Consider the following 18,672-nt stretch of genomic DNA (forward strand, 5'->3'; position numbering starts at 1 on the left):
CTCCGAGGAGTTGAAGGGCCTTTGTATAGCTCTTTTCTAAACACTGTAAAAGAAATGTAAGAGTCTAATCAGAACTAACGATCTTTAACCGCCTAAAGGATGAGACTTTATATTTTCAGCTGAATGAAAGCAGGAGCTCGGGTGGCCCTGTTGGGCTCTGCCGTCAGAGCAGGAGGCGCTTTGGAAAATGCAACAAATCTCCAGACCTGGTGATACATTTTCAGGCAGCATCAAATACAAGTTTGCCTTTTTTGTTGCTTTTAAGACATTCGGTCTTTTTAGGATCAAAAGAATCACATAAAAAATTGCTGAATTTCAAAAACAAACATTTGTGCACATAAGGTCTGATGTAATACATTTAGATCTTCTCTTATGTTTTTGTAAATGTCCTTTTGAAAGTTTTTTTTTATTTCCATCATCAAGTTTCTGGCATAGATTTGAGCACTGTTGCAATAAGAGTTCATTTAAGTTGGCTGGTTTCCTAATGTGGCTCTGGTTTGCAGAATAAACTTTACATTTCAAAAGGTTTGAAGCTGATACCATTCAAGAAGCTTAATGCAATTCTGTTTTATCCATTTAAAAATCTTTTTTATGTATATTGTCAAATCATTAACCTACTGAAAATAACCCAGGACTCACCATGGAAACCGCAAATTAAATCAAATTTAATCACCAAGGATTGAACTGAGATGGACAAAAATAAAAGCTTCAAGCTCGACTGAAATTTGCAGACATGGAGAAATGAGATGCCATTTTGCTAATTAAGACTGTCAAACCTCTATAGATTTAGCGATTTGGCCTCAGTGAGCAGAAATTACGTTTGGAGGGATTTGAGACTGTAAAGCATGGTGGTGGGAACATCATGCTTTGGGGCTGCCAGGCTGATCTGGCCTGATGATTGAAACTTGGACGTAATTGGATAATTAATTTAAACAGACATAAAACTAACTTTGGAATGAATAAAGCAGACTTTCATCAAGCTTCAGGAACCCAAATGAAAATAACAAACAACAATATAAAGGCTTGTTTTATCAAGAAAGTGAGCAAACATCCTGCAGAAAATGTGGAAGAGACTTGGGTTCAGCTGTGTATTTCTGGAGTAAATACACAAAAACATTCAAACTTGTGACCCAAGTATTGTTCTTGAAATTGACTGAGGTAATTCCTTGTAGGATTACAGACAAAAGGCACAAAAAAATAACAAAAAATGTTGCCATGGCGAGTCTGTAAACTTATTAATTAAAATTGTTCCCACAACAAAGATTTATAAATTCCAGACATAGTAATCTTTCTAGATTCAGTCTATTCAAAGTTTTAATTTAAAGCACAAATGAGCTCAGACTTGTAACCCAAGGGTGTGTCCAAACCTGTTTCAACATTCTCATCTGGAGCCGATCCAACTTCCTTGGATCATGCAGAGAGAGAGAGAGAGAGCTATAAAGCTTGATGAGTTACAGTCCCTGCTCCTGTCCCGCCTCTCAAAAATTGTGCAATGCTTTGCAACTTTCTCACATAAAGAAGGGGTGGCATTTTGCTTTTTAACAAGAGAGATGCTGGTGCAGGAGCCTGCAGCTGGAGAAGTAAGTTTAGAAACCAGTGATAACTGGAATCTCACTTTAAAAAGGTCTACACACCTCCCACTTCATTTAGTAATCACTCAATTGTTTAATTCAGGTTTTTCTTGATGTATCAAAGCTACAGCACAACTGTAAAAAATGAGCAGCATACAAAGTGATGCATGTATAAATGATCTTAAATTATTATTTGCTTAACTCCTTTAAAACTATCCCATTGAAAGAACTTAGTGAACTAGTTCCAGGTATGAACGCAAAGCGAATCACTTTCATTCAGTTTTCTGTTCTGATTAAAGAAAGAAAGAAAAATTCTGAGAAACATGTTCCCTACAAAGAGCAAAATGTTCTGTCATTATCAGCTGCAGCTGCAACATCTCAGGAGAAGTGAAAATTATTAGAAAGAGAGCGTTCATTTCTCGATTTGGTGAGAAAATTCCTAGAATGAGAGCGAGCTGGAGTTTGGGTGCAGCAGAGAATGTGACACGAAACTGTCCTTTATTAAAGAAACACGTTGCACTTTTATGCATAGGAGCCAAACTACACTTATATAAATATTTTTTTTATCTGTATCCACTCAGACAATTTTTACTATTTTTTCCAGTTTCTATTTGTGTGCAAACGACAGATGGAAAAACAAAAAAGTATTGTTTTATATATATATAAATATTTGAGTTAATATTTAATTCAAGGAGAAATTGGGTATTAATCTGTTTTAAATAAATATATAAAATTTCAATTATTTTTCCAGGTCAAAATCTGCAGCTACTTTCTTTAACTTTGAGATATATATAAATCATCTTATAAAAGCTGAGCTGTGACCAGTGTAATAATGTCAGTGAGCTGCTGCTGACACTTTTGAAGCAGTGAATTGCAGCTACAACAGAAATAGAGACACCTGCATTTTCTAACAAGTGGCGAAATGTTGCTACTTCATTCATATCAATAACCAGTTTGCGATAAGACGTTTATTCTGCTGCATGTGCTGTTGCATCAAAAATAACTTTTAAAAAATGATAGCATTCAGTGCATCGACTCTTGCTGGAATGAATCACAATACTTACATTTTCCCAAGCAAACTATACCTGCCTCACAATGTGTGAACTTGAGTAACATCCTATAGTTAATCCACGAGGTTTAAGATGATGTCGACACACCCTATGCTGTTTCAGTCCTCATAGGAAGGCTTTCTACAAGGTTTATGAAAGTGTTTATGAAAGATTTGGACCAGAACCAGAAGACCTGAGTCTGTCTCAACCTGGAGGGTTGAGACAGACCACTCTACACATTTTTATTTATTTTGTTGCTAAGCCATTCAGTGATTTATAAACTAAAATAAGTATTTTAAAGTTTATTCTCTGAGCTGTCCCCAGTGTGGGGACTTTAGAACTGGGGAGATGTGCTCTAACTTCCTGGTTTTAGTCAGAACGCAAACGGCAGCGTTCTGGATCAGCTGCAGCCGGAGGATTGATTTTTTTTAGATCTGTGAAGACAGGCTGTCACAGTAATCAATGCGACTGAAGAGAAACGCATGGATAAGTTTCTCTAGATCTCACCAGAATTGTTCTGAAGGCAATAGAAGGCTGACTTTGTAACTGTCTTAATGTGACTCTAAAGGTTCAAGTCAGAATCCGTCACAACACCCAGATTTCCCAGATGCCTGATCTCTAGTTTCTATCTGTAATATCTGTTGTATTGACTCTGGATTGTTCCTGTTTATGTTCAAAGATAAGAACTTCAGTTCTATTTTTTGGTCAACATTGTGATAACATCCACATACTAATTTGTTCCAAGCACCTGTTCAGTGCCAGGATGGACTCAGAGTCTTCTGGTGACGTAAAATGAGGAGACTTCATTTCCAATGATTGCCATCTTGTCTGTGTTGCTGTTGTGACTTGTCCACAGTGCAGTCCTGCATCTCATCCCTTCATTTCTGGAAATAGGCACCAGATCCCTCTAGACCTTTTATGCATAAAAGTGTTACCTCAGATGAATGGACCGATTGTTTGCTGCTGTTTATTGATGAAAATACCAATGAAAATAGTTGCCTCTTTTTTCCCCTGCCAAAACTGAAACTATTACCCAACGCATTGTTCAAATCTGTCACATGATAGGAGAGAAAACATCTGCTGACAGCTGCACTTTAGAGAGCGAGCAGGTGACATCGCTGAGTGACAAACACACGTCTGGGTGTGTGAAGTCGCTCAGAGGTTACATACTGTCACCAGAGACCTAAGAAAACTCCTTTGTCTGGTCCTTTGTATCACCTGCACAGATTAGATCAAGTTAAATAATCATGAAAATATGTGCAGTTTCTTTTCTTGACGTTTATTTAATGTGGATTAGACATTTCAGTGTGGATAATCCTCTTTGCAGTGAGCGCATGCTTTGAGACTTCATGCTTCAAACCTAATTTGAGATTAATCCCGTGGATAAGAGAGAAAAAAAACTTTCAAGCCTTCAAGTACAATACGAATTACTGTTGCTATTTTTATTAGAAATTGAATATCATGGCTAGAGATTCCCAAACAATGCATGAGAATGATGGGGCGACAGTGGCTGAGGAGGTCAGAGTTCATCCTGTAGGGTGGATAGTAATGTCCATTTCAGTCACCTTCGTCTGCTTTGCCTCCTGGTTGCCAACAGGGCCAGTGGAACCATTTTCATTTCAGTCAGTCACAGAGGAGCTGCGGCTGCAATGTAACTCCACCATCAGTGCATGAATGGCTGAACGTAGTTCGAGGTGCTTTGGAGTCCTCCAGACTAGATAAAGCTCTATGCAGTTCGTGCAAAGAGGAAGGTGTGTCCCGCATCAGTCGACACTTTCCATCCCCCCAGTGGCGGTTTTGTAATTGAAACCTCACTGGTTGAGCTTGTTTTTTATGTAACGTTTAGTTCGCCTGATGAAAGAGTTGTGATTTATTTGCCTTCAAGGAAACAAAACACGAACAGAGCAAAGTTTTTTGCGCGAGGAGAAGATTCCTCCCTGCTCTTTTGAAGCTTGAGTGAAGGATTAGTTAATCAGACAAATCATTTGTCAACTGTCAGGTTTCCAGGCACTTCTGAGTTTTAACTGCGATTCTAAGTACACAACAAATCCAGTAGTTTGACCTAATTAAGATTAGGCCAAACATTTGATTTCAACACTGTTAAAGTGTCTGTATGAGACAACAGCAGGGAGTTGTTTTTGGAGAGTTGGTACCTTAACTCTTTCGTCTAATAGTAAATCTGTCTGGAGAAAACACATTAACACTTACTAACTAGATGTTCAAGTTCACATAATCTCAGAGTATTTTTTTTTACTACATAAGTCATTATCTAATCAATTACAAAAGGTAAACTGTTTTATTGTTTTGAACTTTTAGAAATTAATTGGAAAATAAATATTTAATTAAGATCCTATGTTTTTCCAATGAACCACAATTGGAAAACAATCTAGGGAAAACTCTAAAAACAGAAATGCTTTCCCCCCTGTCTGTTTCCAGATTTCTCTAAGCATTTTGTAAGTACAAATATATTTTAATCAAAAAATAAGACTGCAGCTTTTAATTCAATACTTTTTATTTCAGGATAATGTTTTTATTGACACATATTTTAGCGTTTGTTATGAACAAACTAGGAAGAGAAATAATCACATCTGCTCTTTGGATGATTACAGGCAGAAAAAAAAACTAATTGTTTGAAAACTTGTTTTTAAAATTTTGTTTAAATTTAGCAAAACAAATAAGGTGGATTATGTGAGCTTAATTTTTTTTTAATAAACCACTTTCCAAAATAACCACATGTACAGCCAGAGAAACATTACTTAATCAATGTGGAGGATGAAATAACCTGCTGTGTAAGACACATTGCACTGTCAACATCAGTGTGCATTTAAATAGACATGATTTGATCCACAAAATAAAACAAACAAAAGAAAAAGAAGAAGAAGCTGCAAGTGCAACAACAACAACAACTGATGTCGCTCCACCTGAGAATGGAGGCTGCTCTCGGTCACTGCCATTATGTCACCTGTGCGTCCACCTGCGGCATGTGACGGAACTCCTGCAGAAAGATCTCTGCATGCTGTCGCATGAGGCAGCATGTGAGTAGCAAAGCGCCTTCTGTTCTTCATGCTGAAAATTATCAGAAAGACGCATCGCCTGCAGTGAGGCAGGTTTCCGTCACCGATCGGCCGACGCTCCGATATCTCCATGGCATCAGTCTCTGTGCGGTTTCTGTAACAAATTCCTCCAATATTAGTCACTTTGTGCAGGTTGGCACATTAGATCAAAGTGTGCCCACTTTGACTCGTGCGCTGTGGGGAAACACTGAACAACATAATGAAGTGCACATCCGATTTGTGTTCGGATGTGCATTCATCTCCATTTAATCAGCACTGGATGCGCAGCACCAGACAACAGGGGAATCTTCAAAGTGTTATTTTTGTTTGAATAACTGAAGGGCACTTACCTGAGACTGACAGCCGCTCTTTGTATCTTTGCTGCGATCACTGCAGTGCTGTGCACCACGCCATGTGACGAAGCATAACTCGGATTCCTTCATCTGATTAGATCTGAAACCTCCATACTGCTCCTCTGTCACATGTTGCATCTCTTCGGGGCAATATTTAATTTCTTTTCTTTATTTCTTTGTGTTTGTCACTTCGCTTACAGACAGCTTTCCACAGTTGCTTCGCTTTTTTGCTCGAAATTTGCATGTCATCATTGACATGCAGGTTGGGTCTGCAGCTCCTGTGGACTCACATGGGCATGTGTTTTAAACCTGCGTTAAAAACAAAAAAATTATGTTTTGCAAAAACTCATTGATGTAACTTTTTTTTTTTTTTTTTACTTTGTAAGAAATTTTATGTGAAAATAACCGAGGTTTATTCTGCTATAGCAGTTTTAACATAGTTGAGGCTGAAATGCACAATAATGTCAGGTGTAAATTTTACATCTAATATCCATTTACAACAGCAAACATCAAAAAGGTGAACAGATTAAAATTCTGAAGTGTGGTCCTCAGCACTCAACTTGAATAATACAAGTTGTTAATAATATTTGCCTCCCCATAAATCGGTCCTGGTTCTTAAATCACAAAGCAAGATTAAGAAGATTGACGGTAATGTAAAGTTAAAGTAAACTTTAATTAAGCTGCTGTAGGAACAAAGCAGGTCTGGTTTGGCTCAAACTCTCTGACTTCAAATCTGGATGTACTCATACCTTATGAATATATCCACGTATATTAAAGAATATACTTATACGCATTGATAATTTAATTGCTTGTTTTTGACCCAAGCATACCTGAGCACTCCCTGTTCAAAAATTCATTACATTGTTGTCCAATGGATGGAAAATGTAAAGTGAACATTGTTTTGTAACAGAGCTCTCACTCACTATAAAAGTGATAGATTGCAGTCGTCTTTCTGGTGCAGTCTGCAGGTGATTCAGACTTGAGAGGAATCTGTAACAGCAACGTGCAAACAAACGCTACTGTTGCACCTGAACTCTTGTTTAAACAGCATCCTGTGGGCTTTGAGCTAAATCCAGCTGTAAACTCTTTAAATATGATTATTAATCAGGACTAAACTGACACAGTAGATGTTAAAAAACATCTTAATTATGCATTTTCAGTTTAAAAGGGTCCTCTGGGGAATCTTAGCAGACGTCACAGTACTCGGATCTGTTTTGGTTGATGGTTTCTGAGAGATTAACAAAATAAATCTCATAATTTCATTATTATGTGATCATAATAATAATAATAATAATAATAATAATAATAATAATAATATAGCAACAGTTATATTTTACTGAAATTCTCTTACATGGAAAATATATTCAATATACTATCTTTTACCTGCGGGTGGATGTGCCGTGTAGTCATGGTCCGCAGTAGCATCTTCAGCCTGGATAGCTTTCTGAGAGAGGACAAACTGCCGTTTCTTAGCCCTCTCGAAAGCAGACTCTCTCATTGCCGGTGCAGTGAAGTTATTCCAGGCAAACAGGGAAGGAACAGTTCCACTTTTAAGACGGCTCGTGGTGGATCCGCTAACAAAATCCTCCGGTGTGAAGTGGTGGCTACATACGAAAGTGCTCCCCGTCTTTATGCAAAAGTCCGGACCTTCATCTCTTCGGATCGCCTGGATCCACTGCCTCCGTTGATCCGGGTTCGTCGGGAACGCATGATATGACAGATAAGGCTGTTTTCTTGCCTCACATGAACAACCAGGGACTGAACAAAAACAACTGCGCCGAGACTGAGCCATTTTCCTAGCCTTCTAATGCTAACGCTATAGCCACCGGAAGTTGTCCAACCCCACATCCGCCCCGGCCCCGCGCATGCGCACATCCGCCCCGGCCCCGCGCATGCGCACAACCGCCCCGGCCCCGCGCATGCGCACAACCGCCCCAACCCCGCGCATGCGCACAACCGCCCCGACCACGCGCATGCGCACAACCGCCCCGGCCCCGCGCATGCGCACAACCGACCCGGCCCCGCGCATGCGCACAACCGACCCGGCCCCGCGCATGCGCACAACCGCCCCTACCCCGCGCATGCGCACAACCGCCCCGACCACGCGCATGCGCACAACCGCCCCGGACCCGCGCATGTGCACATCCGCCTCCGCCCCGCGCATGCGCACAACCGCCCCGGCCCCGCGCATGCGCACAACCGCCCCTACCCCGCGCATGCGCACAACCACCGGGGCCTCGCGCATGCGCACATCCGCCTCCGCCCCGCGCATGCGCACATCTGCCCCGGCCCAGCGCATGCGCACATCCATCCTGGCCCCGCGCATGCGCACATCCGCCCCGGCCACGCGCATGCGCACATCCGCCCCGCCCCCGCGCATGCGCACAACCGTCCCGGCCCCGCGCATGCGCACAACCGTCCCGGCCCGTGCATGCGCACAACCGCCCCAACCCCGCGCATGCGCACAACCACCGGGGCCTCGCGCATGCGCACATCCGCCTCCGCCCCGCGCATGTGCAGAACCGCCCCGGCCCCGTGCATGCGCACAACCGCCCCAACCACGCGCATGCGCACATCCGCCCCGGACCCGCGCATGCGCACAACCGCCCCAACCCCGCGCATGCGCACAACCACCGGGGCCTCGCGCATGCGCACATCCGCCTCCGCCCCGCGCATGCGCACAACCGCCCCGGCCCCGTGCATGCGCACAACCGCCCCAACCCCGCGCATGCGCACAACCACCGGGGCCTCGCGCATGCGCACAACCGCCCGGCCCCGCGCATGCGCATAACCGCCCCAACCCCGCGCATGCGCACAACCGCCCGGGCCCGCGCATGCGCACAACCGCCCCGGCCCCTGCGGGTGGATGTGCCGTGTAGTCATGGTCCGCAGTAGCATCTTCAGCCTGGCTAGCTTTCTGAGAGAGGACAAACTGCCGTTTCTTAGCCCTCTCGAAAGCAGACTCTCTCATTGCCGGTGCAGTGAAGTTATTCCAGGCAAACAGGAAAGGAACAGCTCCACTTTTAAGACGGCTCGTGGTGGATCCGCTAACAAAACCTCCGGTGTGAAGTGACGGCTGCATACGAAAGTGCTCCCCGTCTTTATGCAAAAGTCCGGACCTTCATTTCTTCGGATCGCCTGGATCCACTGCTTCCGTTGGTCCGGGTTCGTCGGGAACGCATGATATGACAGATAAGGCTGTTTTCTTGCCCCACATGAACAACCAGGGACGGAACAAAAACAACTGCGCTGAGACTGAGCCATTTTCCTAACCTTTTAATGCTAACGCTATAGCCACCAGAAGTTGTCCAACCCCACATCCGCTTTCAAACCCGGAAGCGTGAAAAAGGTCTATTGGTAGTAAGTATTGTTCAACGCATTTTCTTTTGTAGGGGATTAATAAATACATTTTTTTTATTTCTAATGATGCCCTGTTTTTATGATTTCATACTTTTTCTGTTTGAATTAATTCTGTAACTTTTACTTTCACCAGTTTTTCTCACTGTATTAAAGGTCAGCTGGTTTCACTGTTAAATAAGGAGAAGTAAATAAATATTATATGCATTAAGACAGACTAACGTTTCCTTCTTTAACTTCTAAAGAGCATAAACTCAACAACTCCTGAATTATTTTGTAGCTGAACAGGAAAACTGACTGAAGCTGATGTTGGGACATTGCTTAGGGAGTTTAAATATTGTATTTTCTGATCCACCCAAAGTGAGCTGACAAATGTAAATTACTTTAGTTTAGAGACTTTCTATACTTTCTAAACTTTGCATGAACACATAATAAAATCATATAATCCTAATAAAACATTTGGTAATTTATCTGCTCTGTAAACTTATATGACATCCACATTTCCAGCACAACCCCCCAAAAATTATTTTTGTTTGAGGGTTTTTCAGCTGCATGAATATGGAGGACCAAATCATCTTTTAACAGATACATCATTATCTCTTTACTACTTTTGCAGCATTTATGCTTTTGTCAAACTTGATAAAGTTAATTTAATTTTGACTTGGTCATATTGGCTAATTGGTCATATTGGCTAATTGAAATACTAAACAACATTGTAAATATAGTGGAAAATAAGCATGATAAAAATAGAAAATATAGTCCAGATGCTCAAAAGTTCTGCTGAAGATAAAAAACATGTCGAGCTATAAAGTGTTTTCCCCTCACATACATCCTTTGTAGATTATATTAAAATGTTTTAAACAGACTTGAGCATCAGACCTCTAGAATAGAATATAATGTAATAGAATAGAGTAGAATAGAATTGCTTATTCGCTGAGAAGCTATTTGAGCTAAGGTATTAAATATTAATAACACAGATATAACCTGATGATGTATGTAATCTGACTTGGGTAACGACACACTTTAAAATAAAAATTGTAATTATGGTTTCTTTTACTAAAGAAAAAATAAATATCCCAAACAATCTGATTTAACCATCAACTGTGAATGAACAATTGTTTCCAAAGTGTTGAACTGAACACTTCACAACATGAAGTGGGCAGAAGAAAAGTAAGGACGTCAACACTCTACTTTGATTTAAATGCCTTTAAGAGCAGATGAGAAACGAAGGTAGTGAGATTTATTGGTTGAAAATGGTTAAAAGTTTAAATTAACACCAGCAGTCAAACCTGATAGTGGAAATATGCTGGTCTGGAGAGATGCTGGTGGTTCTGGATGATTTCCTTGTAAGTGATGGAAACATGGATTCGGCTCTGCAGAAATAAATAAAGCCTAAAAGAAAACTTCTGACTACCAGTTTGTGAACTTTAGCTCTAATGACTCAAAACATTTTAGCCAGTCCATTTCTAAGTGGCTAAAAATGAGAAGGTTTGCAAGGGCCTAGTCAAAGTCTGGACTTTAATCTGATTCCAATATTTATGCTTGAAAATCCTCGAAGAGGGATGAATTAACAAACCTCTCCACAGTGATCAGTGAGTCTTTGCCAGCTGCCATGCATCCTTTTTACCAATGTTTGTTTTCACATGAGGTCGGGTCCAATTGATATGTTTTTCACTGAATGAAGGAAATCATAATTCAGAAACTTTTGATGCTAAAATTGGTTTGACTATCTGAAAAATGTCAGTGTGCAAAGAAGGAACAAGACGAAATGTGGAAAGGATCTGACACTTTTTCACTTGAAATACAAAATCTTGCTTTCAAATTTACATTCGTTTGGCATTCGGTGCAACTCAGATACCTACAAGAAAACACGTTAATGTTTTGTTTTTTAGATGCTCTTGTAAACAAATGAGCTCTTCTAGAAACTGAAAAATAAAAACACAGCAGTTTGGAGACACTAACAAACTCCAGACCATTAACTCTGCACTCAACATCATTAGCGTTGTTCAATTAAATGTTATATCATTCATAACTCCTAAGAATCCTGGGAATTTATCACAAGATCTCTGCCAAGCCAGTGTTACATAAGTATGAGGTCAATATGTTTAAATGAGAAAACAGATATCTACTGGAATGTCCTAGGTGTCAATCATGGAGCCATACCTGAAATATGATGAACTCTTTAACTGTAATTTATCTTTAGTCAGATGTTCAGTGAGATATGAATCACACAAAACATTTTTAAAAGTGCTGAGCATGTGACTTTGTATGTGGGCAAAGATGTTCCTCGCATGAAGAAAATGGTCAAAACTTCTGGCGGCGACACATTAAACAGATAAAATATGAAAATAATGATGAAGAAAATATGTTTTTTTTTATTCTAAATATGACATGTTGACCTGCAAACTGTCATTATTTTTAATCTAATTAAAAATAGTTACATTTCAGGTTTTACTTTGAAATGTGAAAACAGATCTTCTTTTCAGCCTGAGCTTATTGAGGAACTCTATTTTATATTTTGAATATATATTTTAGACATTGAAGTGTTTTTTCTTTCATCTTCTCATTTAAATGTTTTGCTTTGCGATTAACTGCGTGTACATTTTGAATCCACCAGTGAAAGAGTTTTTGAATTTCTGGAACTCAACCCAGAATCCCTCCTCAATCATCATTTAGAAAATGACATTTGGAAATCTAAGCTTGATTTTTGTTTTTTTATTAAACTTCACCTTCTCTCAGAATTACTTTGTACTGATGTTAATTTGATGTCAGACCTTCTTCACTTCCTCCAACATCTTTTAATTCCCACACACGTGATCTGATGTGCGGTAACTCTCACCCAAACATTTCCAAATTAACAAATGTACCAGCAGTATTCGTTCAGTCACTGATCTTCTGCACCCAGTTTCTTCAGGTTAGCGCTCCTTTTCCAGGAATTAATCAGAAAAGATCATAGAAGATTCTGTTACTGTGTCTAATTTTCTGATGCTCGATTGTCAACATTATTCAAGTATATTGTATATCCTATTGCTTTTTGCCTGTGCAGTGCAATCAGTTTTAAATCTGGTGCTGCAGCAAAGACATTTTACAGGCATTTTTCAATAATAATAATAATAATAAAAAAATCTTTTGGACTGACTTTTTTTTCTATTTAAAAATTGTGCAAAAAGTGGGTTTTATTCCATGTCAGAAATAAGTTAATCTCTAATTTCTTTAAATATTCATAGTCCCTAAAACGTTAACTATAAGTTACTAATATGACAGAGATTTATGTGTCTCTGATACCAAATAAAAGTTTAACTTATTCACAAAAAGCTGAAACTCAAAAACCTTTTCCAGTAATTAAACAAACAATATTGCAACTTTTTTTTAAGCATTTAGAGAAAAAGCATGAAATGAGGACATGCAAACATTTTCCTTTTTAATAGTTAATTTCAGTAGCACCTTCTGTCTGTGCTGTGTTTCCTGCAACTTTTTCTAGAAGTGATATTACCAGTCTAGATGAGGAGTGGCTATGTTCTCAGCAGGTATAATGACACACCTTGCTTCAGGGTGGCAGACAAGATCCCGCCCCCAGTAAAGTCACTTTATAAAGAACAAACATGCCAATGCAAGACACAGTCGGGTCACCGGACTGATAGGACCAGTACCAGGAAAGGATCAGCACCATCATCATGGGGAACTGTTGCGAGAGACTGGGTCCACAGAAGAACACCTACGTCCGTGTGAGTCTGCCAGCCGTCTGCTTCGTCTGGCAGATTGCTATGATCATCCTGTTTGGGGTTTTCATCCGCTATGACAAAGAATCAGACGCACACTGGGTGGAGTACAAACATAAAAATAACCTGACCGACATTGACAATGACTTCTACTTCAGATATCCCAGTAAGTATGAAAAAGTTACCAGAGACTTTAATGCAGGTGTGATGGATGTCTGAGAAAACATAAAAAATGTCTGAATGCAGTATGTGCTTTTGCCGGTTTCTGTTTCTGTCAGAGAAAATTTAGAGCCAAAGAAAACATCATGTGTTTACAGAAACTAAGAACTAATTCATGGAAAAATATTTAATAAAAAATTATCTGTTTATTATTGTCATATCTTTTATCTGGGTAGCCTGATAATAGCAGTTGAACTGGCAGCAGGTGCGCAAAACTACAATCTGCAACAAAAATCCTTGTCTTCCACAAGTTACTCTCATAAAATATTATTGCTCTTCAAGGAAAAAATCATAAATGAAACTTCCAGAATTAAAATGACCTCACTTTTTAATCTTGCAGATTGGAGTTGGAGTTGTACAGATATTTATTTTTTTTTTAAGAATAAGCTGTTACATAACAACCCTGGCGTATGTTTCTACACCTGCAGGCTTCCAGGACGTCCATGTGATGATCTTTGTTGGATTTGGTTTCCTCATGACCTTTCTGAAACGCTACAGCTACGGCGGCGTGGGCTTCAACTTCCTGATTGCCTCGTTCGGCCTGCAGTGGGCTCTTCTCATGCAGGGCTGGTTCCACTTCTTTGATCTGGAAACTGGAAAAATCTACATTGGGGTTGAGAAGTAAGTTCTTTTCCCTGTGGAGTTTAATATGTAACTAAAGTGAAACTACATTCTTTCACCTGTCAGCTGATATGATCTGTGAAAGACATATTTCCAGTTGAACCTGAACTCTCCTTCTTCCAAACAGCATCATCAATGCAGACTTCTGCTGCGCCGGCTCTCTGATCGCCTTCGGCGCCCTGCTGGGTAAAGTGAGCCCCGTCCAGCTCATGGTTGTCACCTTGTTTGGAGTGACTTTGTTTGCTGTGGAGGAATACATCATCCTTCATCTGCTTCACGTGAGTCTATTAACCAATCAAACCAGATTTCATTCACTTTGGAGAGAGTTTTCCCTGACGTGTTGCTGACGTTACAGTGCAGAGATGCTGGGGGATCCATGGTCATCCACTGCTTTGGAGGGTATTATGGACTGGCCATTTCCTGGGTGCTCTATCGACCAAACTTACATCAAAGTAAACAGCTCCACGGGTCCAACTACCACTCGGATCTGTTTGCAATGATTGGTAACGAAAGCTTTATTTTGGCTTAGAATGTGGAACTCTTCTCTCACAGATTTTTAGACAAATTATTAATCTGATTTCAGGTACTTTGTTTCTGTGGATGTACTGGCCCAGCTTCAACTCAGCTATCGCAGACCACGGCGACGGACAGCACAGAGCGTTCATAAACACCTACATCGCCCTCGCCTCCTCCGTTCTCACTGCCGTCGCCTTGTCCAGCATGTTCCATAAAAGAGGAAAATTGGACATGGTACGTTTACTGAAGCAGGATCTCTTAATAACTCAATATCTCTCATATTAGTCATGAGTAACATGTCCTCCTCCCCCTTTATGCAATAGGTTCATATCCAGAATGCCACTCTGGCGGGTGCTGTAGCCATGGGAACCTCAGCAGAGTTTATGATCACTCCTTACGGCTCGCTCATTGTGGGCTTCTGCATGGGCATCATCTCCACCTTCGGCTACGTCTTCGTCACAGTAAGTCTGCATATTTTTACTGTGTCATCTGCAGATGTAGAGGTAAAAAAAAGGACAAGAATGTGTTTTAAACAGAAAGTTGGCAGCATGTTGGTCTGCAGGAAAGTACCAAGTTATTGAGATGAGTTATTTTAGGCACATCTGCATTTTCAATATTAAATGAAAATGTAGTGAAAAGTGAAAGTACTTCTGAAAACAACTTTAATTTTGTTTACAGCCCTTTTTGGAGAAAACTCTAAAGCTCCAGGACACGTGTGGTATTCACAACCTGCATGCCGTCCCAGGAATGCTTGGCGGCTTCATTGGTGCTATTGTTGCTGCAACAGCTAATGAAGATGTCTACAGTAAAGAAGGGTGAGCCAAATGAACACAGTCATAACTCAAACCTCATTCAACCCTGACCAGACATCTTTAGCTATGGCAGCCCCTCCTGTTTTCTCAAATGAGCCAATATAACAAAAATATAAAGAATGTATTTGCTGTTGAACCTTTTTTATTTATCAATTTATAGATTTACCTTCTGATATTTGACTCAGTTTGGGGCCATTTTGCACAAATCAAAGACCACTTATAGGCCAAATCCCAAGCAATTCAGTTTCCTCTTTCAGTGTTGTCAGCCAAAAGCAGGGCACAACTAAAGTTATCGGTCAGACCACTGATTTGATGCTTACATCAAAATAATCACCAGAAAGATGCAGACAACAAAGACAATATATGTTTTTTCCTTTTGACACACCCCAGACCTTAGCTCTCCAGACAGATAGTGCTACCAACAAAATCTCCTCACTTCATCAGACTATTAGATTAGCAACTGATTTAAAGATGTGTCAACCATTCATCAAAATCTGACATACTTCTTAATCTACATTTTTATTTCCGCCTAGGCTGATAAATGTATTTGATAAGGAGGGAAAATATGCAAACAGAGGAATGGGAACGCAGGGAGGATATCAAGCTGCTGGGACATGTGTGTCGATCGCCTTTGGACTGGTTGGAGGAGCCATTGTTGGTGAGTATTTAATAGTGAGATGCAGTTGGCTTCAGTGCTTATTTCGGCAATGCATTTTCAAAGTGTTAGATATTAAAAAAACATTAGATCTGAGTCAGACTGACAGTATTTCTGCCATAATTACTAGCATACTAATATTTCTTTATGAAATGAGTATACATGTACATTGAAATGAGATATCTGGAGGTATTTTTTTTGTAATTTTTTTAAGGGTTGATCCTGAAGATTCCTATCTGGGGTGACGCTGCTGATGATCACTGCTTCGACGATGAGGCTTACTGGGAGGTGAGATCACTTTTTCCACCACTAGATGGTGCTCTTTCCCTTTAAATTTCGTCTCAAACCAATAAAATCTTGCAGCTTCCCGAGGAAGAGGAGGAGACCCTTCCTCCTGTTTTGGAGTACAACAACCACATGATTCACAAAGGCCAAGACATGTAAGCGGATTCACATGTTTACAATATTTTGCCCCTGTTTTTCTGAACTTCTAGCTAACTGTCACCTTCTTCTTCTTTTTTTCCTGACAGAACCGAGTCCAGTTTCTGTGTAGAGCAGAGTTAGAGACAAGCTGTTGATTTAAATTTGAACACAGTGCAGCTCTTCAGCAACTTAATTTAAGAAGGTTTTTACTTTGCGGGTCTGGATCTGATTATTGGAAACTAAAATGTTAAATGTGTTTATTTTTAGATCTAAAATCAATTCAATCAGATTTAGCGTGGACCTTTGTAAATTATTGCTGTGACCATGTGACTTACTTCAGCCTGTATGATGTGACATTGGATGTTTTTATGTTCTATAAGCTGATTTTTCTCAATACTTTTTCAATGTAATGATGTCTAAAGTAATTTAATTTACAACAGAAAGTTGTGTAGCTGAAAAAGGCTTTTAAAGTGTGCTATTTTATGTAATGCAAACAGGAAATAATCAGGTTTGGATAAGGCTGGTGTTGTCAAATATGGCAGGTTTAAATAACGTTTCTACATCCATAGTTGTCTGCATTTATCATTAATTCTGACAGAGTAACTATGATTAGTTTTATTGCTGGAGTGTTGATTGTTAACTCCAGTCGCCAAAGGAAGTGCATCACCAGGAAAACTCAGCTTTCAAACATAAAACATTAATGTCTGCATCATGAACCGAATTGTTTGTAAAGGTTTATGAGACAGTAAGGGTTGAAAAGTCTTGTGTATTTAAAAAATTATATCAGTTTTTTATCAGCATGTAGCATTAAACCTCACGACCAATAAAACCTCAGTCGTATGTAAAATAATATGCCAGACATATTTATAGGCATCTTATTTTGAAACTAACGGTTTTGAAAGTTAATTCTCTTATTGACATATTATTGTTCTAGAGTTTGTAAGATGAAATTGTATTTACCTGAAATAAAAATAAAAAATAAAAATACTGAGGAATCATAAATGTTTTTCAGTAATCGCTTACATGTTTATAATTTGTAATCAAACAGCTGTAATGTCACAGTTTGTGGATTATTTAATACTTTTGGAATTACAAGATGCATCAGTGAAAAAACTTAAAATGCTTGAAAAGAAAAGATGTGCACCGGATTTCCACATACACACACACCCGCACACTTACACACACACACACACCTATACACACACAAATTTTAAGAAGAAGTAAGAAAAAGTTGTGGCCATTGTGATAAGACGTATCAAAGGAAAAAATTTAATAATTCCCCAAAAAGGCCAAATTTCTCTCATGTACTAAAATAAGATGTAAAACAATGCAATATAAATATCTGGATTTTCCTACCTTAAGCCACAGGGAGGCGCTGCATAACAAATTAGTGCAGTTAAAGGTTGTCGGGCGCAAATTTTCATTAGTTTATTTTCATTAAAGATCATATATAATGATTGTTGGCCCCACATTATCTATAAACAGACCAAATTTAGTAAAGAGATGTAAATGAGATTACAGTAGAAATAATTGTTTAAGCAGGAGATGTTAGTAATAAAACAAAGTGCAACTCTTAAGTCAGGAAACTTTTCCTGAATCTCTGACATTTTTTATATTTTTTCTTTACAAAGGATTTTAATTTTTTTTTTCCAATTCAGCACTGCAGAAAAAACCAGTCAAGTTTCTTTAGTCTATTTCAATCCAACAAGAAAAAAAAATATTATTGTTGGTCTTGCTGTCTAACAGACAGTGAGGGGTCTGATGCCTTAAACAACATTTTTCCCTCCAGATTTTTTTCTGGAATATAACTTATCGTCTCCTTTGGAATCCTGACGCTTCACAGAGAAACAAAGCTGCAAAGAAAATGGCTAAATGCAGACAATGAAACGATCCAAATCGCTACACATTTCACTAACAAACTGGCAAAAGGCTAAAAATGTTTATTTAATCTGTTTTTGTTTTCTAATCCTTAAGATTGATAGATTTTTTGTTACACTATTGTAGATCCTGGAATGATGATACTCTTGGTGTTTAAGTTCAGTGAGATATTTCTAGTAGTCATCCACCAATCTCTCTGTAATGTTTGAGGGATTTTTTTTACATGTTTAGTCCATTTCAAGATCAATACATGTTTTTTTGTGCTTTTTATTTTTCGCACACTTTTTGTCAGATTTGGGGTCATTGTGATGTTGCAGGGACTTTTCTCTGTGACGTCAGCTGTGAGGATGGAGAGGTTCAGATTGTTAAGGCGGCTCCCTGAGGTCTTTGGACACTTGTTGCCCCGAGGCCTCTGGCCTCTTCGCACCCTTTCATTCTGATGGTAA

The 18,672-nt window shown here is 39.5% G+C and overlaps 1 protein-coding gene and 1 long non-coding RNA gene across 2 annotated transcripts; one reads left to right on the forward strand and one right to left on the reverse strand.

Annotated features, from left to right (window-relative positions):
- Positions 1-5,170: 5,170 nt before the first annotated feature.
- LOC129364323 (uncharacterized) lies at positions 5,171-7,148 on the reverse strand. The gene is made up of 3 exons (XR_008606431.1): positions 6,950-7,148; positions 6,024-6,335; positions 5,171-5,788 (listed from the first exon to the last, which is right to left on the reverse strand). It is a non-coding gene; the product is annotated as an uncharacterized LOC129364323 (long non-coding RNA).
- Positions 7,149-12,989: 5,841 nt separating this feature from the next.
- Positions 12,990-17,339, forward strand: LOC129364263 (ammonium transporter Rh type C 2-like). The gene is made up of 11 exons (XM_055036814.1): positions 12,990-13,268; positions 13,750-13,942; positions 14,070-14,220; positions 14,298-14,445; positions 14,526-14,692; positions 14,782-14,919; positions 15,137-15,273; positions 15,804-15,928; positions 16,140-16,213; positions 16,289-16,365; positions 16,456-17,339. The coding sequence occupies exons 1-11, from the start codon at positions 13,058-13,060 to the stop codon at positions 16,487-16,489; spliced, it is 1,455 nt and encodes a 484-aa protein (XP_054892789.1). The 5' UTR covers positions 12,990-13,057; the 3' UTR covers positions 16,490-17,339.
- Positions 17,340-18,672: the final 1,333 nt, after the last annotated feature.

This window comes from Poeciliopsis prolifica, unplaced genomic scaffold (genome assembly GCF_027474105.1).
Source record: "Poeciliopsis prolifica strain line A6 unplaced genomic scaffold, Auburn_PproV2 SCAFFOLD011, whole genome shotgun sequence".
In the NCBI taxonomy this organism is placed as follows: domain Eukaryota; kingdom Metazoa; phylum Chordata; class Actinopteri; order Cyprinodontiformes; family Poeciliidae; genus Poeciliopsis; species Poeciliopsis prolifica.